Source organism: Hemitrygon akajei, chromosome 9 (genome assembly GCF_048418815.1).
Source record: "Hemitrygon akajei chromosome 9, sHemAka1.3, whole genome shotgun sequence".
NCBI classification, from domain to species: Eukaryota; Metazoa; Chordata; class Chondrichthyes; order Myliobatiformes; family Dasyatidae; genus Hemitrygon; species Hemitrygon akajei.
The window spans coordinates 87,479,643-87,507,104 of NC_133132.1; the positions used below are offsets into that span (position 1 = coordinate 87,479,643).

The 27,462-nt window shown below is 41.4% G+C and overlaps 1 protein-coding gene across 7 annotated transcripts in view; it reads left to right on the forward strand.

Annotated features, from left to right (window-relative positions):
- Positions 1-27,462, forward strand: part of rims1a (regulating synaptic membrane exocytosis 1a) — a 549,448-nt gene that overhangs the window by 510,421 nt on the left and 11,565 nt on the right. For all 7 annotated transcript variants that reach the window (XM_073056477.1, XM_073056478.1, XM_073056481.1 and 4 more), the window contains 3 exons: positions 12,756-12,894; positions 21,634-21,743; positions 24,762-24,863. In XM_073056477.1, the coding sequence (XP_072912578.1) occupies positions 12,756-12,894; positions 21,634-21,743; positions 24,762-24,863 (351 nt within the window). The remainder of the gene's footprint in view (positions 1-12,755; positions 12,895-21,633; positions 21,744-24,761; positions 24,864-27,462) is intronic.

A 27,462-nucleotide genomic window follows, 5' to 3' on the forward strand; every position in this document is an offset into this window, starting at 1 on the left:
TGTGGCTGAGGAACTAGTGCAGGGGGTAGGGGTTCAGATTTATGAATCATTAGAATCTCTTCTGGGGAAGGTATGACTTGTACAAAAGGGACAGGTTGCACCCAAACCCAAGGGAATCCAATATCCTTGCGGGCAGGTTTGCTTGAGTTGTCCTGGAGGGTTTAAACTAATTTGGCAGGGATGTGGGAACTGGAGTGATAGTGCTGAGGATGAGGTAACAAAGGTAATCTATATTGAGACTCCTAGCAAAGAGAGTCTGATGACAGGCAAAATTGCAGTCAACAGGATGAGTTACAGTGTAAAAGGCAGACAAAATTGAGAAGGGTGAATATAGGACTGAAGGTGGTATATTTGAATGTGTGCAGTATACAGGTTAAGACCATAAGACATAGGAGCAGAATTAGACCTTTTGGCCCATCAAGTCTGCTCTGCCATTCATTCATGGCTAATCCTTTTTTTCCCCTCCTCAGACCCCTGGCCTTCTCCCTGAAATCTTTGATGCCATGTCCAATCAAGGACCTATCACTCTCTGCCTTAAGTACACCCAGTGACCTGGCCTCCACAGTTGCCTGTGGTAACAAATTCACCAGCATGACTAAAGAAATTTCTCTGCATCTCTGTTTTAAGTGGACAACCCTCTATTCTGAGGCCGTGCCCCCTTGTCTAGACTCCCCTGCCATGGAAAACATCCTTTCCACATCTACTCTTTAGGCCTTTCAACATTTAAAAGGTTTTAATGAGATCCAACCCCATCCTTCTAAGTTCCAATGAGTACAGACCCAGAGCTGTCAAATGTTCCTCATATGTTAACCATTTCATTCCTGAAATAATCCTTCTGTACCTCCTCTGAACCCTCACCAATGCTGGCACATCATTTCTTAGATGAGGTGCCCAAAACTGTTCACAGTACTCAAGGTGAGGCCTCACCTGTGCCTTATAAAATCTCAAATCACATCCCTGCTTTTGTATTCTAGACCTTTTGAAATGAAAGTTAACATTGCATTTGCTTACCTCACCACGGACTCAACCTGCAAGTTTTAGTCTGAAGATTTTTGGATTTTCTCCGTTTAGAAAATAGTCTGCACATTTATTTCTACTACCAAAGTGTATGACCATGCATGTTCCAATATTGTGCTTCATTTGCCACCTTCTTTCCCATTCTCCTTATCTAAGTCCTTCTGCAACTCACCTGTTTCCTCAACACTACCTGCCGCTCCACCAATCTTTGTAGCAATAAGGTAGATGAACTTGTAGCACAGTTACAGTTTAGCATGTACAGTATGATGTTATAGGCATCACTGAATCATGGCTGAAAGAATATCATAGCTGGGAGCTTAATGTTCAAGGATACACATTGTATCGAAAGAACAGGCAAGTAGGCAGAGGGGGTGAGATGGCTCTGTTGGTAAAAAATTAAATCAAGTCATTAGAAAGAGGTGACATAGGGACAAAGGGTGTTGAATCATTGTGGGTAGAGCGAAGGAACTGCAAAGGTAAAAAGACCCTAATGGGAGTTGTATACAGACCCCCACACAGTAGTAAGGATTTGGTCTACAAATTACATCAGGAGATAGAAAGTGCAAGCCAAAAGGGCAATGTTGCACTAGTCATGGGGGATTTTAATATGCAGGTAGATTGGGAAAATCAGGTTCGAGCTGGATCTCAAGAGGGGAATTTCTAGAATGAAGACAAGACAGCTTTTTGGAGCAACTTGTGGTTGAGCCCACTAGGGGACCAGCTGTTCTGGATTGGGTGTTGTGCAATGAACTGAAATTGATTAGAAAGCTTAAGGTAGAAGAACTCTTAGGGGAAAGTGATCATAATATGATCGAATTCATGCTGAAATTTGAGAAGAAGCTAATGTCAGATGTATCAGTATTACAGTGGAGTAAAGGAAATTATGGAGGCTTTAGAGATGAGCTGGCCAAAATTGATTGGAAAAGAACTCTGGTACAGATGACGGCAGAGCAGCAATGACTGAAATTTCTGGAAACAATTGAGAAGGCACAGGATATATACATCCCAAAAGGAAGAAGTATTCTAAAGGTAAGATAAGACAACCATAGCTAACAAAATTAAGTCAAAGCCAACATAAAAGCCAAAGAGAGGGAATATAATAGATCAAAACTTAGTGAGAAGTTAGAAGATTGGGAAGCTTTTAAAAATGAACAGAAGGAAACTATAAAAGTTATTAAGAAGGAAAAGACAGAATATGAAAGTTAGCTAGCCAATAATATTAAAGAGGTTACCAAAAGTTTCTTCAGATACATAAAGTGTAAAAGAGAGGTGAGAGTGGATAACAGACCTCTGGGAAACAGTGTTGAAGAGGTAGTAATGGGGGTCAAGCAAATGTTGGACGAACTGAATAAGTATTGTGCATCAGTCTTTACTGTGGAAGACACTTGCAGTACAGTGGAAATTCTAGAGTATCGGGGTCAGAAATGTATGAAGTTGCCATTACTAGGGAGAAGGTTATTGGGAAACTGGAATGTCTGAAGATAAATAAATCATCAGGACCCGATGGTGTACACCCCAGGGTTCTGAAAGAGGAGGCTGAAGAGATTGTGGAGGCATTGGTAATGATCTTTTAAGAATCACTAGATTCTGAAATGGTTCTGGAAGACTGGAAAATTGCAAATGTCATTGCACTCTTCAAGAAGGGAAAGAGACACAAGAAAGGAAAGTATGGGCCAATTAGTTTAACCTTGGTGGTTGGGAAGATGTTGGAGACAATTATTAAGGATGTGGTTTTGGGGTACTTGGAGGCACATGATTAAAAAAGGCCACAGTCAACATGGTTTCCTCAAGGGAAAATCGTGCCTGACAAATCTGTTGGAATCCTTTAAAGAAATAACAAGCAGAATAGACAAAGGAGAATGGGTTGATGTTACGTACTTGGATTTTCAGAAGGCCTTTGACAAGGTGCCACACATGAGGCTGCTTAACAAGTTAGGGGACCATGGTGTTACAGGAAAGATACTAGCAGGGATAAAGCAGTGACTGATTGGCAGGAGGCAAAGAGTGGGAATAAAGGGAGCCTTTTCTGGTTGGCTGCTGGTGACTAGTGGTATTCCACAGGGGTCTGTGTTGGGACCAATTCTTTTTACGTTATAAATCAATGACTTGGATGATGGAATTGATATCTTTGTTGCAAAGTTTGTGGATAATACAAAGATAGGTTGAGGGGCAGGTAGTTTTGTGGAAGTAAAAAGGCTACAAAAGGACTTAGACAGATTAGAAGAATGGGCAAAGAAGTGACAGATGGAATACAGTGTGGTAGAAGAAATGGAAGGGTTGACTATTCTAAATGGAGAGAGAAATACAAAAATCTGAGTCACAAAGGGACTTGGGAGTCCTTGTGCAGGATTGGCTGAAGGTTAATTTGCAAGTTGAGTCTGTGGTGAGATAGGCAAATGCATTGTTAGCATTCATTTTAAAAGGACTAGAATATAAAAGCAAAGATGTAATGTTGAGTCTTTATAAAGCCCTGGTGATGCCTCACTTGAAGTACTGTGAGCAGTTTTTGGCCCTTTATCTTATAAAAGATGTGCTGATACTGGAGAGGGTTCAAAGGAGGTTCACAAAAATTATTCCAGGATTGAAGGGCTCATCATATGAAGAGCGTTTGATAGCTCTGGACCTGTATTCACGAGAATGCAGAAGAATGAGGGATGACCTAATTGAAGCATATAGAATGGTGAAAGGTTTTGATAGAGTGGAGATGGAAAGGATGTTTCCTTTTGTGGAAGAGTCTAGGACTAGAGGACACAGCATCAGAATAGGGTGGCATTCTTTTAGAACGTAAATGGGGAGTAATTTCTTTAGCCAGAGAGTGGAGATTTATGGAATTTGTTGTCACAGGCAGCTGCGGAGGCCATCTTTATGAATATTTAAGGCAGATGTTGATAGATTTTTAAATGGTCAAGACAGGAAAGGATACAGGGCAAAGGCAGAAGATTAGGGCTGAGAGGAAAAATGGATCAGCCATGATGAAATGGCAGGACAGACTTGCTGGGCCAAATTCTGCTCCCATATATAGGGGTCTTATGGTTCCTCTGGGCCTAAGTTCTTACCATTCTTGGTGTATTTTTGAGCTTCATCTGTACACCCAACATAAATCACCTCATTTGTTTGAATTTTAATTTAATCTGACAATTTTCAGCCCATTTCACCTACATATTGATACTTCTCTTCTAGAGATGAACGATTCCTCTAATCTTCATGTTTCAGAAAGCCTTTGACAAGGTGCCACACATAAGGCTGCTTAACAAGCTACAAGCCCATGGTATTACAGGGAAGATTCTAGCATGGATAAAGTAGTGGCTGATTGGCAGGAGCCATAGAGTGAGAATAAAGGGAGTCTTTTCTGCCTAGATGCTGATGACTAGTGATGTTCCATAGGGATCTATAGTCTAAATGGACAGAAAATGCAAAAAACTGAGATGCAAAGGGACTTGGAAGTCCTTGTGCAGGATTCCCTAAAGGTTAATTTGCAGGTTGAGTCTGTGGTGAGGAAGGCAAATGCAATGTTAGCATTCATGTCAAGAGGTCTAGAATATAAAGAAGGATATACTGTTGAAACTTTATAAAGCACTGTTGAGGCCTTACTTGGAGCATTGTGAACAGTTTTGGATCCCTTATCTTAGAAAGGATATGCTGACACTGGAAGGGTTCAAAGGAGGTACATGAAAATGATTCCAGGATTAAAATAGCTTGTCATATGAAGAGCATTTGATGGCTCTGAGCCTGTATTCACTAGAATCCTAGTATTATGGTCCTATGTTATCCATGATCTTACTAATCATGCATCATATATACATCCAAGTCAATCATAAACAGTAAGGGTCAAAGCACCAATCGATGTTGGATTCCACATTTCACAGGAAAGGATTCACAAAAACAAGCCTCCTGTCTCTTCGATTACTATGGCAGTTTGGGATCCAGTTTGCCCACTTTTCTGGATCCCATGGGCCACAATCCTTTGAAGCAGGATCTGATATGATCCATGTAATTCCAATTGAAGAGTCTGAACTAGAAACTCCAACTCTGCATTTCCTTCCACAAGTGCTGCCCAATACGCTGAGTTGCTCTAGCATTTTATTTTTTACCTCAGATTACAGCTGTATCTTGTGTAAACTTTGTTAACTCTTCAAATAAATTAGTCCAATTATTTTGTTTATTTTTATTTGGTTGAAGATTCAGTACAGTAACGGTCCCTTCCAACCCAACAAGCCCACACTGTCCATTTACACCAATGTGACCAGCTAAGCTACTAACCTGTACATCTTTGGAATATGTGAAGAAGCCAGAGCACCAGAGGAAATCCATGTGGTCTCGGGGAGAACATACTAACTCCTTATAGACAGCAGTAGAATTGAACTCCGGGTCGCTGACGCTGTATAATGTTACACTGACCACTATGCTATTGACACAGGATCTGTCCTTGTCAAAGCCATGCTGGTTATCTCTGATTAGTCCCAAGTGATCATTAAACCTCCTTAGAACTTTTCCCAGTACCTGCCCTACCATTGATGTTAGGCTCTCAAGTCTATAGTTACTAGACTTCCCTGCTGCCTTTTCTTGAAAAGAGGAACTGCATTTGCACTCCTCCAGTCATCAGGTACCTCTCTTGTGTTAAGAAAAATATTTTAAAAATTTAGCAACAGCCTAACAAATTCATCACTTGCCTCCCATGGACCAATGAAAATAATTAATTTAGGATCTCATGATAGTCCTGGATAAAATTGTTGCCTTTCCACCATCTACAATATAGAGGTCAGTAGTGTGATGGAACACTTTAAAGTAGCAGTATTCAAAAAGCATTCAGTCTGTTGCCTATTGTATTGGGAAGGGCAAGGATAGCTGGCATAGGTCTATACTCTATTAGCTGCAAATCCCCACCCTGGTTTGGAAATATAATTTATCACCTCCGGATCCATAGTCTGGCATTGTTTTAATGCAGTTATTTACCCCAGAGATGAGGGGAGAACAGTGGTGAGGGTGGTGGCAATATGGGAATACCTCCACCAGATAGACTGGTTCATAAGTAGATCACCACCACCTTCTTGAGGGCAAAAGAGGATGATAATTAACAGAATGAAAAAAGTCTATTCAGCTTCCATTTGCAACGTTCACACAATATCTCCGCGCTGTACAAGCAATGGCATATCTTCAATAAAAAGCATACAATCAGGACCAATGTGATTGGAGAGAGAAAAAACTTGCAACTGCTTTTCAGTCAGAGTGTAAGTAGTAGAAGGGCCATTTTCTTGGAAAAGGTTTGAACAATTAACTGAAGACATTCTTCTGGAAAATGCAATTTGTGTGATCAATGTTATTACATAGATTGGTATATATTACAGTATGTACATTAGTTAGGGAGTGCTGTTTCTTGACTGGATATTTTTGCTGCTAAAATGTCATTAAATTGGACATTCATTAATTTTAATCAATAGCATACAAGAACAGGAAGATTTAGCTTTGGAATCTACTAGGTTTTGATAGAAACTCAATCATTATTCTCTGTTTTCATTATCCTTTAAATCTTGTTGGACGTAGTGACATTGGGTGTTGACTAAGATCAAAATCTGGCATAGCTGATCCTTTTCATGTGTATTGGAGACCTAATAATGCTGAAGCTCATTTTTGGGCCCTTGAGCCCTTTCACATAGGTCAAGCATCAAGGGAGGCATCAGTTGCCACACAGCCATTGTGGTGATCACTGTCATAAAAAACATGTAACTACGTGGACAGATTCAGAATGGGCAAAACTGAGCTCACAGCAAGAGCAGCTGAACACTTGCGGTACCTTCATCATGATTTAAAATCATGTCTTAAGCACATCGAAACCTACAACGAATGTCTGGATTCTGTAACATTAATAACTCTTCATAAATAAACTTTATCAGTTTCATCACAAATCAAAATCTTGAGGATTTAAAATGGAGAATGCTGCATAAACTCAGCAGGCTAGGCAAAAGTTGAGGAGAGAAATGGCGATAATTTCATGCCAATTAATTTTTACCAGAACTAATTATTCATAAATTTGTTTTCAGTTGGTATTTACAGGAGAAATCAAAATTTCTATTACTTTTTGGATGAATTAAGTGTTCTAGGCAACAGTGTGAGCAACCAACTTCTAATTTTATGTCTGACTGTTCTCCCCTCATCTCTGGGGTAAATAACTGCATTAAAACATCAGTTCAAGCAATCCTTATTATATTCTATTTATATTTCTAATCGTATAATCAATCAGCCAGTGAAATTGGACAGTGTTACAGAACACAATTAGTTATTATCTTTCCATTAAGCTTATATTTAAGAATGATAATGTTTTTAAAATACTGAAAATGTGCTTATCTCCAAAATTAACTATTAATAAGGTGTTCCTTTTGCAGTGCATAAACCAATTTAAAGAATATTGAAAATTAGTTGCCAATCTAGACTAGTTTCTTGCTTAATAATCGTTGATATTGAAAACTAACAATGTGAATGCAGCAGGAAACTGTTGTATATGGGAATATAGAAATGCATCATGAATTTGGATGAACACGTGTATAGGATCTGTCACCAGCTTCTCAAATTCACATCCAGATTTTGGAAATTGAAAATAGAACGTAGAACCTGTAGCACAGGAACTGACCCTTTGGCCCATGATGTCTGTGGTAACCATGATGCCAATGGAAACTGAAATGATACTCCAAGATGGCAGCGCGACGCAGCTTGCAGCAGCCACTCTGGAAATGATTATCTGTTATTTGTGAAGTGGGGTGCCGTGAGCAATCATAATCGATTGAAAACGGACGTGGAAGCACGGAGAAACATCGGGAAATTCCAGGAAGACCCTCTTTCGTTGCTGCTGCTGCTGTGAGGTCCGGGACTCTGCTGGGAAGAACAGGCCCCCAGTCCTCGGGGTCACGTTGCCGATGGCCATTGGCGGGGCTGTCTTAATACGCTCGGCAGAGAAATGGTGCTTGGAGAAGCTGTGCTGGAGGGGATGGTCGTCGGCTCGGAGGTTCGACGGACTCAGGTCGCTTTTGGTGTGTGCTGCATCTGCGAGGCTGGTTTCGACGGAGCTTCCATTGTGTGCTGCATCTGCGAGGCTGAGTCAGGCGGCGCCTTAGAAGTCCATAGCGGGGGTATTCCCTTCTGCCGCCGGCGTGGGATGGCGAGTCTGTCGGGACTCTGGGGACTTGTGGAAACTGTGGTGATTTCTTTTGAACTTGCAGTCCTTTAACATCTTGGACTATTTTTTTTACTGTGCCCATAGTCTGTTTTTTTTTATCAATTATGCTATTGTTTGCACTGTTGTAACTATATGTTGTAATTATGTGGTTTTGTGCAGGTCTTGTAGCTTTAGTTTTTGGTCTTGTTTTTGTCTGGTGGATTTGGAGCTCCTTTCCGGGGAATGCACTAGACGGTAGCGCAATATTAATACGCAGCAGCCTCTCCGGACTCTGGATTGGGGATTGCCAAACGTTACGTGGATTTTCTGGTGTAGTCTGTTTTGTCATATGCTTTTGTGATATCATTCTGGGGGAACGTTGCCTCATTTTTTAACTGCATTGCATTTGTGGTTTCTCATTTTTTAACTGCATTGCATTTGTGGTTTCTAAATGACAATAAACTGAATCTGAATCTGAACTAATCCTCTCTGCCTACACATGATTCATATGCATCCTTACCCCTCGTATTGATGTGCCTATCTAAATGCCCCATCTAAGCCAATTTTCCTAATGATTTCCCAGTTAATATTATGGAACAAAACAGAATATAGAACTGTACAGCACAGGAACAGGCTGAATGTGATGTTAAATTAAACTAATCCTTTCTGCTTGCACATGTTCCATATCCCTCCATTCCATGCATTTAATGTGCCTACCTTAGCATCACTATCATATTTTCTTCATCAAAGTACAAATAAATTATCAAAGGACATATATGTCTCCATAAACAAGCCTGTGATCATTGTCCATGGTAAATTAGTTCATTCCTTTTAGAAATTTTGTGTTGATTTTTTTCACATAATCACCAATTTGTCCATCCTCATGTCTTAATGAGAGCTTGATTGTAGCTCCTCTGGTAGGGCAGTCTAAATACTGCTTCCAGAAAACTTCCCTGGACACAATGAACAAATTCTGCCCTATCTAATCCCATAGTGCTATGGCAGCTCTGTCAATATTAGAAAAATTAAAATTAAAAATAAAAATTATTTCTACACCTATCCGCAATCTCCCTACAAATTAGCTCCTTTAATTCCTGTTGGCTATGGAATAATCCTATCAAAGTGGTTATCTCCTTATTTAATGTATTTCTGAGTTCTACCCATGTGAATTTGGGACATCATGGTACAGCAGTACAAGACATTGGTTTGACAGCATTTGGAGTATTGTAAGTATTACTTGATGGTCACATTGCAGAAAGGAAGTAGTCACAATAGAGGTTCACCGGGATGTTGCCTAGAATGTAGGGGAAATTACGTAGGTTGGGTTTATTCTCACTGATATGTACAAGGCCAAAGGATAACTTTAAAAAGGTTTTCTAAAATTATGAGGGACATAGATAGGATAGATAGAATCAAATTCCTGGACCAAGGGAAATTTGAGCTAGAGGGCACAGGTAAGAGGGATGAAATTTAATGGATATCTGAGAGATAAGTTCTTCACATAGAGAGTGATGGTTATCTGGAATAAACTGCCAAGGTCAGTGGTGGAGAAAGATACAAATGGTAAAAAGCATTTGAACAGATACTTAGGGAAGATGTAAACAACCTAGGCCTAATGCGTGCAAATAGGATTAGCATAGACGTGGTCTGTAAAGGACTGTTGTATAGTCCTCTAATATTTTTTATATATGATCCAGATAATTCTATGACTGGAACAGGAAGAAGGGATTTAGATTCAAATTTCAAAGTATATTTATTATCAAAGTATGTATATGTCACCATATACTGCTTTGAGATTGGTCTTCTTGCAAGCATTCACAATAGAATGAATGAAAATCTTCTTTCTTGGAGAATTGGCATTGGATCATTGTGAAACAGGCCAACAAAGCCACCTAATTCATGTGACTATTAAGTACCCATTTATACTAAGCCTATCACACTCAAGGCATTGAAATCCTTTGGAAATAGAGAAATGATGGTAATCTGATCTTGGGTGCCATCTGTGTGGAGTTTGCACATTCTCCCCATTAATGTGTGGGTTTCTGTTGAGTGCTCCATTTTCTTCCTATGTCCCAAAGACATACTGGTTAATTGGCTCCCGTGAAATGCCTTTAGTGTGGAAAGTGGCAAAAAAAAGTCACGAAGGGATTAATGGACATGTGTGAAGAAAACAAATTCCTTGGCAACAGGGAAAGGGGAAGGGGAGGAGAAGGAATGAGATTGATGAGATAATTTTGTAGGGAGCCAGCATGCTATAGATCTGATGAGCTGATTAACCTCTTCCTGCGTTCCAGTAAGTAGGACAGCCATGGTAATGGTACTACCAAACTGGTATTCCCTAGTCATGGAATCAGAATCAGGTTTATTATCACTGGCATGTGTCAAGAAATTTGTTAACTTAGCAGCAGCAATGCAATACATAATATAGAAGAAGAAAAAATAATAAATAAATCACAGTATGCATATATTGAATAGATAAAAAAATGCAAAATGGAAATGATATATATTTTTTTAAATGAAGTAGTGTTCACAGGTTCAATGTTGATTTAGGAATCGGTTGAGTGTGTGCCTTCAGGCTTCTGTACCTCCTACCTGATGGTAACATGATAGTATCATGGAGAATCACTGAGAGATACAATATAGAAACAGGCCCTTCTGCCCACCATTAACCACGCCATCTCCAATCACCCTGCCATGTCTCCAGTGTTTATTTTTGGGCCCATTACTGTTTCCAGTACTTATGCAATGACTTGGATTGGATGCCAAGGACATAATAATAAATCTGAAGATGATTAGAAGTTTGGCAGAAGATAGATTGATTAGAATAATTCAGCATGCCATACAGAGGATGTTGAATTTGACCAGGTGTGGGCAGGTGGAGTTTATTGCTGAGATGTGTGAAGTGCTGCATTTTGGGAAGACAAATACAGAAAGTCAGCATGATCTTTTAATATGTGATACAATAGAATTTGACATTTTTGAGAAGGGCTGTTGAAAGTGGTGAGCCTAAGTACAGAGACTTTGACAAGGCCAGATTCACAAACACACCAGGATTGACCGTCTGTAGTATATTTATTTTAATGCAAAGAGTAAGGCAGGTGAGATTAGATCGTGAATTATTACATGAACTAGGATGAAAGAAAGGTAGAACTGGCAGCTTAAAATTTCAGGGTACAGAATTTTCAGGCATGACAGTGAGGGATGAGAAGGTATATTGGTAGTTGCATGACCAATTTGAGAGAATGTCACGGTCGCATTTAAAGAAGACATCTTGGAGGGTTCATCAAGCAAGTCTAAGAACTTGGGAATAAAAATAATGTAACCACAATGATGGGTTAAACTGGAGGCCTCCAAATAGCTGGTGGGAACTAGTAGTACAGATATGCAGGCAGATCCTGGAAAGATGTGAAAACAATAAAATTATTGTATGATTGTTTTTAATTTCCCCAATATTGACTGAGACTTTCTCAGTCCCAGGAGCTTAAATGGGACAGAATTTGTTAGGTTTGTTGTAACAAAATGCAGATATTGGGGGCTGTTTGGGGTTCAATTCCTGCCACCGTCTGTAAAGAGTTTGTACATTCTCCCATGAATGCATTAGTTTCCTCCGGGTGCTCGGGTTTCCTCCCACGTATATTTATACGTTAGGGTTAATGAGTTGTGGGCATGCTGTGTTGGCACCAGAAGCATGGCAACAGTTACGGACTGCCCTCAGCACATCCTCAAACTGTGTTGGTCATTGACACAAATGATGCATTTCAATGTCCGTTTCTATATTTCGACATGCATGTGACAAATAAAGCTAACCTTTAAAACACCTTCACCTTTTCAGATAGAGTAGGGACAGAACTAGAACTGGTGTTGGTTAGTGAGCCTTTGCCAGGTGATTGAAGTTTCAATGGCAGAACACATTCAGAATAGTCATCATAATTCCATAAGTTCTCTGCTATGTTTAAGGATAAAACTAGTCTTTGGTCAAAAGTGCTAAATGGGGGGAGGCTAATTACAACATTATTAGACAAAAACTAAGGAAAATAGATTGGAAGAGGCTGCTTGAAGGTAAATAATCATATGATGTGTGGAAATTTTTTTTAAAGGCCAACTGGTTGGAGTTCAGGGCCAGGTGTTTCTGTAAGGATGAAAGATAAGAAGGGCAAGATTCAAAGGCCATGGACAACCAGAGAGTTTGTCCGATTGCAAGGTTTTGATCCAAAATATCACTAATTCCTTTCCTCCCACAACTGTGTCTCTACCCACTGAGTTCTTCCAATGATTGTTGCATGAGATTGTAAATTTACTTTAAAAGAAAAAAGAAACATATGGACAGCTGGCAAAGGTGAAATCAGGCAAGACCTTTGGGGAATATAAAGGAAACAGGAAATAATTAAACAAGCTATTAGGAGGGCTGAGAGAACCATGAGGCATCATGCATCATCAGGGTACTGAGTGTAAAAGTCCATTAGAAGACTAAATAAGCAGCAATTGGCCTGTCAACCCATCATCCAAACTCTTATTTTACGTTTTTACTGTTACTGAATGAACCTGTTACTAAAATGTTCTGAGGTGTTTCAAAGTGAGTATTTGTCAACAGAGGCGAGAGTGAAGAAGTCCAGAAATGCCATCCAGAGAAGCACAGAGACTGGCATGGCAGTGGAAATGCGGCGCATGACACGGCAGGCCAGCCGGGAATCCACCGATGGGAGCATGAACAGCTACAGCTCCGAAGGAAAGTAAGTACACTGAATTCCCTTTGGATACTCTGTCATAGGTGGGATCCAAAATATCTGGTGGTGAGATACTCTTACTAATACCTCACACTGCAGAGACTTCCTTTCACAAAGAAGTAAAAGATTAAATCCTTATTTCAGAATTATAAAAATTTACAGTACAGAAGGAATCCATTTGGGCTATCATGTTTGTGCTGGCTGAGAAGAAGCTAATTTATGCAAATCACACTTAGTCATAGTCATATAGCATCGAACCGGGCCTTTGGCCCATTTGGTTGATGCTGAACAACTTTCCAATCTAAGCTAATACCATTTGCCCACGTTTGGTCCATATCCCTCAAAACCTTTCCAATCCATTTATCTATCCAATTACCTTTTAAATGTTGTTAATGTATCTATCTCAGCCATTTCTGACATATATGGACTATTCACTGTATGAAAAGTTGTCCCCACCACAGGTTCCTATTAAATCTCTCCCCTCTGACCTTAAACTATGCCCCCCCACCACAGTTCTTGATACTCCAGCCCTGGGACAAAAAAAACTGAATGTTTTTACCCTGTCTATGATCCTCGCCCTTTTATGACTGGTATGAAAGACAAAATTAATTGGCATTTGGAAAAGTATAGATTAAGCAATACGAATAGATTAATTAAAATAAACCATTTATTAATGTCACATTACATTTGTCTAACAATTCAATTCTTTAAAGAATTAAGGCTCAGGATTCATGAGATTGCATGGCTGACATATAGTACTGTGCAAAAGTCTTAGACACAAAGTGTATTTATAGCTAGGGTACTTTATACATTTGCACAGTACTGCATTTGTCAACATGGAGCAGAGAGCAATTTTGCATCTATATGCCTAATATATCTGCCTTTAGCTAATTGAAGTTCAAGTGTCAGTCAACTGTACACATGTATAACCGCCAAACAAAACAACATTCCTCCGGAACACAGCACAGTACATATAATTCATACGCAACACAAAGTGAATTACCACAGATAAATTAATAAATAATGTGTATTTACAACACGAGGTAAAGAGTAAACTGTATAACACTACTAAGGCTTCGTACATGATGAGACGTGGATGGCGGCAGGGAGTTCAGCCTGGGGGAAGAAGCTGTTTCCCATCTTAATCGTCCTTGCCCTAATGCTACGGTACCTCCTGCCTGATGGGAGGGTGTCAAAGAAATTGTTGGTTGGATGGGATGGGATAATTGACAATGCCAAGGGTGCTGTGTGTACAATATTTCTGATAAGTATCTCTGATGGGTGGAAGAAAGACCCCATGATCCTCTCAGCAGGCCCCACAATCCTTTGTAGAGACTTGTGGTCAGATGCTTTGCAATTCCTGTACCTGATACTGATGTAGCTGGTCAGGATACTCTCAATGGTGCGCCTGTAAAAACTGGTTAGAATTGGTGGGGTGGGGAGGGGGGAGGAATCTCACTTGCCTAAATTTGCTCGGGAACTGGAGACACTAGTGTACTTTCTTGATTAAAGAGGTGGTGTTGAGGTACCAGGTGAGATTGTCTGTTATGTGCACTCACAGAAACTTGGTGTTCCTATCTCTCTCCATTAAGGAGCTGTTTGTATGCAGAGAGGAGTAGTCAGCCTGCACCTTCCTGAAATCCACAATAATCTCTTTAGTCTTGTTCACACTGAGACTCAAGTTGTTGTGCAAACCATTACACCAGCCATTCTACTTCCTCTGTGTATGCTGCCTTCTCGTCATTGTTGATGAGACTAACCGTCGTCGTATCAATGAATGTCATGATTTGGTTTGAATTGAATCTAACAGTGCAGTGTTGCATTAGCAGAGGCTGAGCATGCAGCCCTGGGTGGTGCTGGTGCTCAGGGTGATGGAGCGAGAGATCCTGCTGCCAACATGGACTGACTATGGTCTTTCTGTCAAGAAGCCTAACATCCAGTTATGGAAAGAGGTATTGAAACCCAGCAAGGACAGTCTACCCACCAGCTTCAGAGGGATGATCATATTAAATGTCAAACTGAAGTCGATAAACAGCATCCTGGAGTATGAGGCACCATTTTCCAGGTGGGACAGGACTGAGTGGAATGCAGAACTATGGTATCATCAATGGAATGAGTTGAGCATTAAGCAAACCGGAAAGGGTCCAATACAATAGGAAGATGGGATTTAATGAGATACATAATAAATCACTCAAAACACTTCATTATTGTTGAAGTCAGTGACACTGGATGGTAGTCATTGAGTCAGGTTACTGGTTCAGAGAGATGTTGAAGATGTCTTTTAGAACCTTTGTTAACTGGACTGCAAAGTTCCTCAGCACCCATCCAGGTATGTTATCCGGCCCCACAGTATTTGTGGGCTAGCCCTGGCTAGGGTCTTCCTCACGTCAGCTGCAGCCAGACAGAGTGCCTGCTCCATAGGGGGAAGAGTGGGGCCTTCTTTGCCAGCACATCATTCTGTGCATCAGATTCTGCATAAAAGACATTCAGCCTTTCAGGAAGAGAGGCATCGCTGTTGTTGACACACAGGGTGGGCTTGTAGTCAGCTATGGTCTGAATGCACCTTGTGTCACAGAAATAGCTGTACATCTGGGAATAATCCCATTTTGCCTTCCTGATGGTGCAGGAAAGTAGGATTCACTTTCATTCTCAACTTTGTGGAAATTAATTTCAACAGAAGAACAAAATGAGCGACCATTAAAGGTCCATTGAGTGGGTGAGGCAAAGTCAGATTCAGAATTCCTATTTTTTTCCATTCTGTGGAAGGATTACCTGCTGGATGTATCAACACCAAGATATTGATGAAGAGCAACAGGTGACTGGGGAGCAATATGTATGCAGTGTCCTCCTAAACAACTCATCAGACTTGAGGCAGTTAACACCAACAAGGGAAGGGTTTAGGCCTTCAAGAAAATGCACTGAAGCCAGCTGAGAGAGATCCTCTGCAGATAGTTAATCTAAAGACAAGATATCTGTAAAATGGCAGTGGAGAGAGCAGTCGGACCTTTACTTGGAATTAGTACATTTCTGCAGCTAGGACTGGAAAGGTGCACCATAAGCTTGCTTCAATTTAAGTAATCATTTCAGCCACACAATTCATGGATGCAAATGTCCTTCACACAGCAAGAGGACCAGATCAGAGGAAGACAGGTGGATATGAGTTAAAGGCGACTTGAACATTAGTATCCCAGGGACTCTAAAGATCTCCTAGCATGGGTTGGAGTGAGTGAAAATAACAGCTCCAACAGGGCATAAGGTAGCGGTGACTTGACACCCATCATATCTCAGGTCACGAGGTAATGAAAATGGAGGATATCCTACAACAGAGGAAAAGACATAGGACCAGATCTGAAAGCAGTCTGTCAATCAAAACATTTGGAGGGCTTTATTCTAAAGAAGGTGGAGCTTGGACGACTATCTATATATTTATTGCTTCCATTTTATTTAATATTTTTGGAGGATATATAACAATATGTGATTTATAATAGTGGGGGTATACCCCTCAAGAATAGTGTTACGTTCCCCAGTAACCGGGTGACTTACCAGCAAAGATAGATAGGTCCGCTGAAGCCTGGTGCTACTATTTTCAAACGTTTTTATTTATAAAGGGGCACAAACGTATGGTTACTACAAAACATTCAGATCATATACATCGTCACGACTCAATCTAAAGCACAGGTATAGTAATAATCAATCAGAAATAAGCTCTATCGTTGTCTAGGGGTAATGTAGATATATATTGTTTACTGGATATCTAAAAGTCTTTTGCGGTCACTGCAGTTCCACCAGCTGCCGTCGTTGTGGTGTCGCGTTGGTGCACTTTTGTTAGAAAGAGAGAGAGAGATGGGATGAAACAGTTACCCGACCGGTTTTCCAACCTGGAGGAGTTCGGTTTGTCGGAGCCTCGTTGGGGGAATGAACGCTCATCTGTGGCCTCCCCTGTAGCTAAGCCGTTCTTCCGTTGTGGGGTCGCCAATCCCAGGCAAGGAAAAGACGCACACGAACCCCACCACCGGCTGTCGCTATCAAAACGCTGTCACAGGATTTCTAGCGTGTCTTCTGGTGCGTCTGAAGGGGTCGTCCCCCCCAGACCCTCCTTTATACTTCCTCACGGGATCACCGGTGTCAATCTCTCTCTCAACCAGCCCACGTTGCCCGAGGGCTTGGAACGTGGTCTTCATGAGACAATAGTCAGAGTCACTTTATTCTGCTTCCCAGGGGAACGTGGTCTTCCGCACGTCTCCCTCTCTCTCCCATTTTCCTGTGTCTATTCAGCACGTCTCTCCCCCTCTTGGGTCATTTGACCCCCCCCCTTGACTAGGGCTCTTGCGATTCTCACAAAGGAGGGGGCTGGGGTCATAACAATAGTAACACACGATCAACATTATTTTAACATGGAACTAGGCAAAATTGGTTGGCCTGGCTGTGTGTAAGAAAGAGAAATACATTATTCTTCTTTCAAGGCTTTTATCTTGATTAATCATGTATCTTAGTTAGCAATTATTAACTACTTTTTTGGTAACATGAGAAGAGATGCTATTCTACAACACTCCACAGGGCCCCTGCCATTCACCATATATATTCTGCCCTGGTAAATTCCCCAAAGTGTATCATTTTGAACTTTTCTGGTTTAAATTCTATCTGCCATTTCCTTGTCCACTTTCCCAGCTGATGCAGATACTGTTGGAACCTTAGGCAACATTTTTCACTATCCACTTCACCACCAATTTTAGTGTCATCTGCAAACTTACTAATTAGGCCTCTACATTTCATCCAAATTGTTAAAATACAGTGTATGATAAGCAATAGTGAACCCAGCACCAATCCCTGCAGCCCACCATTGGTTTCAAGCTTTGAATGAGAAAAATAAATCTGTACTACCACCTTCTAAACCTCTTCCACAATCCAATATTGTATCCAATTAGCTAGCTCACATTAAGTTAACCTTGTGGACCAGACCAATGCAGGACTTTATCAAGAGCCTTGCTAAAGGCTATATGATCAAGTCTTTCACCCTACCAACATCAATCCTCTTGGTCACTTCTTCAAAAAACACAATCAATATGTGAGATTCAATTTCCCATGGGTAAACCATGCTGACTGTCCCTAATCAGTCCATGGCTTTTCAAATTCAGATAGATACCCCTCCAGTAACTTCCCCACCTCTGATATTAGACTTATTAGCCTGTTGTTCCATAGCTTGTCATAGAGACATTGAGGAAGCAGGCCCTTTGGCCCAACTGATTCATGCTGACCAAGATACTCACCTAAACCAGTTCCATTTGCCTTATATCCCTCTAAACCTTTCCTATCCATGTGCATATCCAAATGTCTTTCAAGTGTTGTTACTGTAATGGCAGCTCATTCAATACACATCACGCTCTGTGTGAAGTTGCTCCTCAGGTCCCTTTTGAATCTTACCCCTCTCACCTACAATCTATGTCTTCCAGTTTTTGGTTTCCATTCCTTTGTCCTTGCAGCTCTTCTTAAATAAAGGGAGAGCATTAGCCACACTCTGGTCTGCCAGTTGTTCATTCATGAGTAAGGAAAAAAGCTGCAATAAACAAACGTCTTGACCAGGGCTCCAAAAACTTTTTTTCCTTCCCACAATAACCTTGGTCAGGCCCTGGCAATATATCCACCTTCATGCACCTCATGCTAAGATCACCTCTTTTATGTTGTCGATATTTTTCAGGACATCACTGTAATATTCTTTGAATTCCCTAGCCTCCACATTAAAGACAGTCAAGTAGTGTTTATTTAAGACCTCACCCATTTCCCTTGGCTTCATGTGTAAATGACCACATTGATACTTAAGGGGACCTGCTCTCTCCTTAGTTGCCCTTTTGTTTTTAATATAGTTAAAGAATCTTTTAGAATTCTCATTTACCTTATCTGAAGAAGGCAACAGGAAGTTTGGAGACAGCTGCTGACAGGGTGATGTTAAGCAAGAACACAAAAGGCCACCAGTAAAAGAGGAAATAATAGGAGGCATTAGGAGAGAGGCGAATGGCAAAAGAACCAGAACTAGAATCAGATGACTAGGGGAGAGGTGGAGAGAAGATTGTTTGTGTGCACTGGATGGGTGGAACCAGGAGAAAAGGGAGGGGTTGATAATGTGTATTAGGATCTAGAGAAGGAGGTGAGAAAGAGACTGGAGGAGGAAGAGGGAGAGGGAGAAAAAAAGAGAAAAAGAAAGAAAATCCACTGAGGAGAAGGTTACCTTAAATTAAAAAAGTCAAAGTTTCTGCCATTGAGTTATAGACTACAGAATATAAGATGTTGTTTCCCCAGTTTGCATTGGAGAAGGACAAGGTCAGTGTGGAAATGGGAAGGAAAATTGAAATGAGTATGTAGCTGGGGACTTGAAAGGGCCATTTAGCATTGTTGCTCTGTGAAACAATCACCCATTTTTTGTTTAGTCTCATTGATGTAGAGTAGGCTACAATGGGAGCGCCAAATGCAGTAGACAAGGTCTCTGGATGGTGGTGAAGGACCAGGTGTAAGAACAAGTGTTACTTCTCCTGCAACGATGGGGGAAAGATCAAGGGGTTGGGAGGGATGGGTGAGTGGGATGAGTGCACCAGGGGGTTCACAGGAGGAGTAGCCACTGCAGAAGTCAGAAAGGGTAGGAAGGAGAAGATGCGGCTGCTGGTGGAATCTCATTGCAGCTGGAGGAAATTACAAAGAACGGTGTTCTGGATGGAGAGGCTGGCAGAATGAAAGATAAGGGCTCGAGGAACTCTATCTACTCTTTCTGTTCTCTCTGATAGGGGTAGGCTGTGAGCAGGAGTACAAACTTGATATTTCCAATACTCTCATGGCTGTCTTTCCTTACCCTATACCCTTCAGCTTGTTCTCAGTACACTTGCACACAATCCACTTTATTTTCCCAATGCATATATAACCTCTGTCCTTGTGATCTCTAGACCTTCAGTGCGTTAGATTTTAAGTCTTCATCCTGGTGTTGAAGTTACTCTCAATGTTTCTCCTTGCTTCAGGTCAGTGATGTATGCCCACCCTAACACTTGTTCGTCTCACTGGGCCTCTGTAACAAAAAGATTTTAAAATTCATTCCATATTCTTTTCCCACTCAGCAAGGGACATTCGTGTATGTATTTGCGAACAATGGAGTCACTGTACATGTGTTAAACCACAAAAAATGACTTTATTACAGTTATACGAAATGTGCAAGACAGGAAGAAAAATGTAGCAGGACGGAAAACAACCTAATGTTTATCATCCACTAAATGAGCTGATCTACAGAATGCCAGAGGGAACCACAGATACGACGCTGTCGCTCTCTCCCTCTCACCTTGTCCCTCTCTCTTTCTGCACTACTGAAGTCATGACCCAGCCTAAGAGAAGATTCCCTCTTGCACAAAGAAATTGACCATTTTAATACCCTTCAAAACCCCTATCACTAGTACTTTCCCATGATAAGGCACCACTTAGTATCTGTACCTGCACAACAATTTCACCTTCCCTTGACAAACATGTGTTCATCATTAGCTACTCTCACTCAAAACTGTAGACTCGTACTGCTTTAACTTTTTCAGAACTATACCACTTACAGGCCAGCACCATTTTGTCTTAAAGACTTACACTTTATGTTATTCATTTTAGTATATGCCAAGGAGGAATCAAATTCAACTCATTTCTTACAGTCACATGATTATCGTACATACTTGACTTCTTTTTTTCTGCCCTCTTGTCTCTTTCCTTCAGTAATCCCCTCAGGAAGTATTGAGGAACAGACGGATCTTTCACACTAGTTCAATAATTCCAGCAGGTGGCAGCAAAGATAGATGAGACACTTGCCTACATTAGCCAATGTATAGAATAGATAAGCAAAAAGGTCACGGTACAAGTCCACAGAACAGTAAATGAAATCAGAAAACCCCTGAAAAAGTGAATTTAAAAAATAAAAGCTGAGAACATTCAGTAGGTCAGGCAGCATCTCTGGAAAGAAACAGTCAATATTTCTCCTAGAAGACCCTTTGGTTGACCCATAGCTGACAGAAAAAAATGACTGCATCTTATTAATTTTCCATAAGATAGAACAGCAGAATTATTCTGTTCGGCCCATAAAGACTGCTGCACCATTCCATCATGGCTGATTTATTATCTCTCTTAACCCCATTCTCCTGCCTTCTCCCATAACCTTTGACATGCTTACTAATCAAGAACCTATCACCTCCATTCTAAATATACCCAGTGACTTGGCCTCCACAGCTGTCTAAGGTAATGAGTTCCATTTTCACTCTAATCCTTTCTCCTGATGAAATTTGGATGAATGATCTCAATCACACTAATACTTTTTTTAACAGATGCTATCCAACTTGCTGCGTTCCCTATATTTTATTGTATTAAATATTAATAAGCCACAGCTGGAGAACTAAGTACAATACTGGTCACCACTGCAAGTGAAGGTAAAGAGAAGGTGCAGAGGAGATTCATCAGGAGATTGCCGAAGATTGAATATTTCAGCTATATTTCAGGAATATTACTCTAACCCTTGGGCAAAACAGGGGATCTTAGAAGGAAAATAATTTGAATGAGAGTGTCTGAAATGCTGAAGATTGAGCCTTGTTAGCAGTCCATGAGGTACAGGATTGGAAATCAGGGAATGGGTAACCATCCAATCTGTGCTAGCTGTGAATCCTTTCACACTGGGAATGTCCAGTGATCAAGCAACAGTGTGATTTAAATGCTCATTCTTCTAACTGCTGTTGTCTGCTCTAGTTTATTTCCGGGGATGAGATTAGGTGCCGACAGTCAATTCAGCGACTTCCTTGATGGCCTGGGACCTGCGCAACTTGTTGGAAGGCAAACATTAGCAACACCAGCTATGGGTAAGTGATGAGCTACTAGAATTGCATGCAGAGAACTTATCAACTTTCTACGCACAGTTTGTTAGAACACTTTGGCAAAGGCAACTGTTTTAATCCACAAGGAGTCTGTAATTGCATGCAACAATCTGCTGGAAAAACTCAATGGGACAAGCAGCATCCGTGGGAGAAAGGAATTGTTGTCATTTCAGGCAAGATTTTGCCATAAAGTGTCAATAAATTCCTTCCTCCCACAGATGCTGCTCATCCTGCTGAGTTCCTCCCACAGATTGTTCGCTGATCCAGATTCCAGCATCTGCAGTCTCCTGTGTCTCCATCTGTAATTACATCATCAGCTTATCAATCTGTACTGCTTAGCAAATAAAAAATATCATTTGTACAAGTTTATTTTAATGTAACATAATACTATTATGGTGTTTAATTATTATCATTGTATTTGTACTTGGGAGTGGTATGTACACCCATGGCCACGTTATGAGGTATACTTGTACACTTGCTTGTTAATTCAAGAATCTAATCAGCCAATCATTTGGTAGCAACTTAATGTATGTTGTTTAAACATGCAGACATGGTCAAGAGATTCAGTTGTTATTCAGACCAAACATCAAAATAGGGAAGAAATGTGATGTCAGTGACTTTAACCGTGGAATAATTGTTGGTGCCAGACAGAGTGGTTTGTGTATCTCAAAAACTGCTGACCTTCTGAGATTTTGACGCACAGCAATCTCTGGACTAGAGAATGGTGCAAGAAACAAAAAACATCCAGTGAGTGGCAGTTCTGTGGGTGAAAATGCCTTGTCCATGAGGGAGATCAGAGGAGAATGGCCAGACTGGTTCAAGCTGACAGGAAGACAACAGTAACTCACATAGCCATGCATTACAACAGTGGTGTGCAGAAGTGCATCTCTGAATGCACAACACATTGAACCTTGAAGAGCATGGGCTGCAGCTGCAGAAGACCATACCAGGCTCCACTCCTGCACCTAATAAAGTGGCCACTGAGTGTATCTGGTTGCCTGAAGAAGTGGATAACAGGAGGACAAAAAAAAAAATCAACAGCAGAGAGGGCAATGGAACTTCTTAATATAATTCCAGAATGTCATTGCAAGACTTTTAATGCAAGTATGCTTTCAAGTTCAATGATCCCCATTCAGATGTGAGTGACAGCTTATGGAGAGTTTATTTTGCACAAAGTTCAATCAAGTAGTCACCATTTAAAAGTGATAAAGTGTGACAAATGCCACTCAAAGTGATGGAGAGCACCTCTTCCTCCAAACAATTTGAAATCAGGGCTTGATTTGCAAGCATCGGTTTTACAGAGGGGTGGCTGTTCAACATTCACAGCGTCCCTGTGAGGGGCCATCCATCTGTGAAAAATGGAAAGAACTGAATTAATTAATGCTATTTTTATCCTCACTCTCTGCAGCCAGTGGGAGTGAGGGCTGGCAGGGTAGAGCAGGGGTTGCTGCCTCACCAAGCAATGACAGGTCAGACAGCAGAAGTTTTGTCAGTGTTGGTCACACCACGGCCGCACAGCATATACTTTGAGTGGTTGGGCACTCACTCAGGGGGCAGAGAGCCTGGTGTCTGCTTGTCCTACTATTGCCACACCACTCTCTCCATCAGCCTCCTCTCACTCTTCCTGCTGTCAGTTCACATTCCCACATCCTCTGCCAAGAAAGTAGTGGGTGAGCACCTGTTGCAATGCAATGAACTGTGTGTCAGATGTCCATAGTCATTCAGCACAGACCCACAACTTGTGGACTGATTTCTCTTTCCACAAATGCTCCAAATTTGCTGAGGGATATATAAACAAATGTCTGCTGCCTCTGTCAGGGTAAGAAATGACCAGGGCTCTGATATGTTCCTTCTGATCCTACCCAGTTGTCTGTTCAGGAAGTGAAAGCTCTGATCATTTGTGTTGTTATCTGTACACTCAGGGGAGTCAGTAGTCTCACTTCGCTGTAGCCCTTTCCAGGGAGCTCATTGCTCAGGACTCACAGTCCACAGCCCACATCTTCCTGCCTACAACCGACGGCTCAATCAAAATTCCACCGCCCATAGCTTACTGTCCAGATCCCACTGCACACACCCTGCTGACCTCTACCCACAGCTTCCTGCCACAACTCCCTGTCCACACCCCCTGCCCATAGTTCACTCTTAAGAGTCCATTGTTCTCAGCTGTCTGCCTACTCACCACAATTCAGTGCCACTGCTCAGGAAATAGGCCCTGAAGCAAAGACCTTCAGGATGATTTGGACCCATTCGTGTGAAGGGGAATGATGAATAGTTTCTGGTCAAATGTGAACTGTTTCCCCATTGAGAATAGACTTTCATCTACATAATGCAATTATCATCATGGTGAAACAGGAAATATATGCCAGTTTGTATACAGCAGCTCCCACAAATACTGATGTAACAGTTCAGTTTTTGGTTATGTTGATTGAAAATTTAAAACAGCTGATTGAGCCAATGGGCCCAGGATTTGAGGGTTCATTCAAAAGATGGCACCTCCATCAGTGTGACATTCACTAAATAATGCAGCAGGGTTTTGGGCCAAACCTGTGTGCTCCAGTGTCAAGAGCCACAGCTTTCTGCAATGGTAGTAAAACCATGGCTTATCTGATCTGGAGTAATTTCCGGCACAAGAAAGTGCAGAGGAGTCCCATTTCAAGGTGAGGAAAGGTCTTTCAGGTCAGAGTATGACCAGCTGCTGATTGAAAGCTTCATGACACATGGGTGATCTTTGGAGTACTGTAATGAGAGTTCAGGCAGTCTACCCCAACTTCCACTTTCTTGTTTCCTTGTGTGATCCCATTTTGGTTGAAGGATCTTTTCCTGGGTGTAAAATGTTCTGGAGTGGGTTCATATCTTCCTTGATGAGCTGAATTATTATGTTTCTCAGGTTGTCTTTTCTGCCTGTTTTTCCTCGTTTGCAAACTGACAGTGAGAATTGGAGTCTCCAATGCTCTAAGCATACTGTTGTTGTCTTTATTTATCAAATTTCCTGTGTGTTCTTAGGTGACATTCAAATGGGAATGCTAGACCGGAAAGGGCAGTTGGAAGTTGAAGTAATCCGAGCACGAGGCCTCAGTCAAAAGCCGGGCTCTAAATCACTCCCTGGTAAGTCAGCAACACATCTCATCAATGGTACGTTCTCTTATTTGTTCACACTTCTCCAAGTTGTTTTGAGAATTATTTTTCTAAATCCTTCCCCACAGCTGGTGTTAAGCTGACAGATCTGCCATTGCTAGTGACATCCTTACACTCCTTTTTGAATAAATCCATTTGCCAGCCTTCAATCCTCAGATACACTCCCTGTATCTAAGGATTTGTGGTCTTTATCCCTACCTAGAAACCTACAGTGAAGACAACTGGATCACTGTGGTGTCTTGTCAACTCTAAGCACTGGTAGCCTCCAATTTTCATCCCATCCATTATCACTACCCCCACTCCCCCCGAGGTTTTAGTGGTAAACACAAAATATCCTCTACTATTCTAATCCTGGCCTTCAGTTCCATCCTTAAATTTCTGATCACCATAAACCCTTCCCAAAGTGCAAACCCCATCCCTACCTCCCCTCACCGCCTCATATTATTTATGTCTGATAGAGGTGTTTGTGCTCATCTTGGATTAGCTGTCCATCTATTCCTAATGCCTTTCTTCTTCCCATCTGAGTACTCCACGTTCAGGCTATTGTCAAGTCAAGTCACTTTTATTGTCATTTTGACCATAACTGCTGGTTCATTACATAGTAAAAATGAGACAACGTTTTTCAGGACCATGGTGTTACATGACACAGTACAAAAACTAGACTGAACTACATAAAAAACAGAGAGAAAAAAAAACAACTACACTAGACTACAGACCTACACTGGACTGCATAAAGTGCACAAAACAGTGCAGGCATTTCAATAAATAATAAGCAGGACAATAGGGCAGTAAGGTGTCAGTCCAGGCTCTGGGTATTGAGGAGTCTGATAGCTTGGGGGAAGAAACTGTTACATAGTCTGGCTGTGAGAGCCCGAATGCTTCGGTGCCTTTTCCCAGACAGCAGGAGGGAGAAGAGTTTGTATGAGGGGTGCGTGGGGTTCTTCATAATGCTGTTTGCTTTGCGGATGCAGTGTGTAGTGTAAGTGTCCGTGATGGTGAGAGAGAGACCCCGATGATCTTCTCAGCTGATCTCACTATCCGCTGCAGGGTCTTGCGATCCGAGGCAGTGATGCCGCTGCTCAGGATGCTCTAAATACAACCCCTGTGGAATGTCCACATTAATTGCCACTTAAAAACCTGATATGTGTCAAATGTTACCTTTTTGGTATCTATCTTAGTCTGTTTAATTCATCATCGAAGCAGCTCTTTTTTATTGTTGTTGTTCTGTCTGCCTGCTTCTTGTGAATGTATCCAGACCATACCTGAACATTTCCTCTTTGAAGGTCAGCTATTGTCCTTCCATAGTTAATGCCAGCTAGGCTTTGATCTCAATTTACCTGGGACAGATCTTCCCTTATCCTGCCAATGGTTGCCTGTCTCCATTTAACAAGTTAAATTTTAGATTACCTCAGACCTTTTCCCATCATTCTTAAAGAATGTCTGATCTGACGAACAATTGAAAATTTTGAGGGACTAATAAGGATGGGCATTGAGAATAGGATGTTTGATGGGATCAGTGTGGAGCTTAGCAAAGCTGAACAAAGTGGTTAATGGCAGATGGATTAAAAAAATAAACACTCATTGGATCCAAAGTGGATTAAAAATTAGCATTGAGGCAGGAAGTAAAGGGCAATGTTAGTAACTGGAACCCTGGGGATAGCTACAACGTCTGGTTACCGTGCTGCAGGAAGATGTGAGAGGACTGGAAAGGGTGCAGAGGGGATTTATGTAGATACTGCCAGGGATGAGAAATAAGTTTAAAGAAGGTTGGTCTGTGCCAAGGTTGTTTAATTTGAAATAAAGGAGACTGAGGGGAGATTTAACTGAGACCCAGAATGGATGAGCAGCAAGAACATATGTCCTTTATCACAGGGATTAATAAAGAAATCGGCAGTAGGGAGGGTTGGGTAAAGTTGGGTATGGAGTAGAATAAGATGGGGTGCAGGGAAAGGGTAATGTAGGGTAAAATGAAGAGAGTTTGAATGTGTTGTGTTAAGAAGAGTTGATTGGGAGGGGTGAGGTATAGAGAATTATGTGATGGAGTGTTGGGCTGCAGGAAGTTGGGCAGGGCTGGGGTGTATGAATTTGGGTGTACATAACTACTGCTACAGGAAAGCTGGGCATTAACATATGGCATTCTATATTTGAGAGTACAAATTATATTCTTCAGAAGTGAGTTAGGGAGTCAAAGATTGTACATTGGATTGGCACAGGATACATTACACAGGAAGGAAAGGATCCAACCAATACCAGGACTGACATAACGGGAGACAATAGGTGAGACATCTGGTTTGGGGAGTACTAGATGCTGGAGTTATCTTAAAGGTAAGGCAGCTGAAGGGATTAGAAACATAGAAAACCTACAGCACAATACAGGCCCTTTGGCCCACAATGCTGTGCCAAACATGTACTTACTTTTGAAATGACCTAGGGTTACCCATACCCCTCTGTTTTTCTGAGCCCCATGTACCTATCCAGGAGTCTCTTAAAAGACCCTATTGTATCCACCTCCACCACCATCAGCCCATTCCACACACTCACCATTCTCTGCATAAAAAAGCTTACCCCT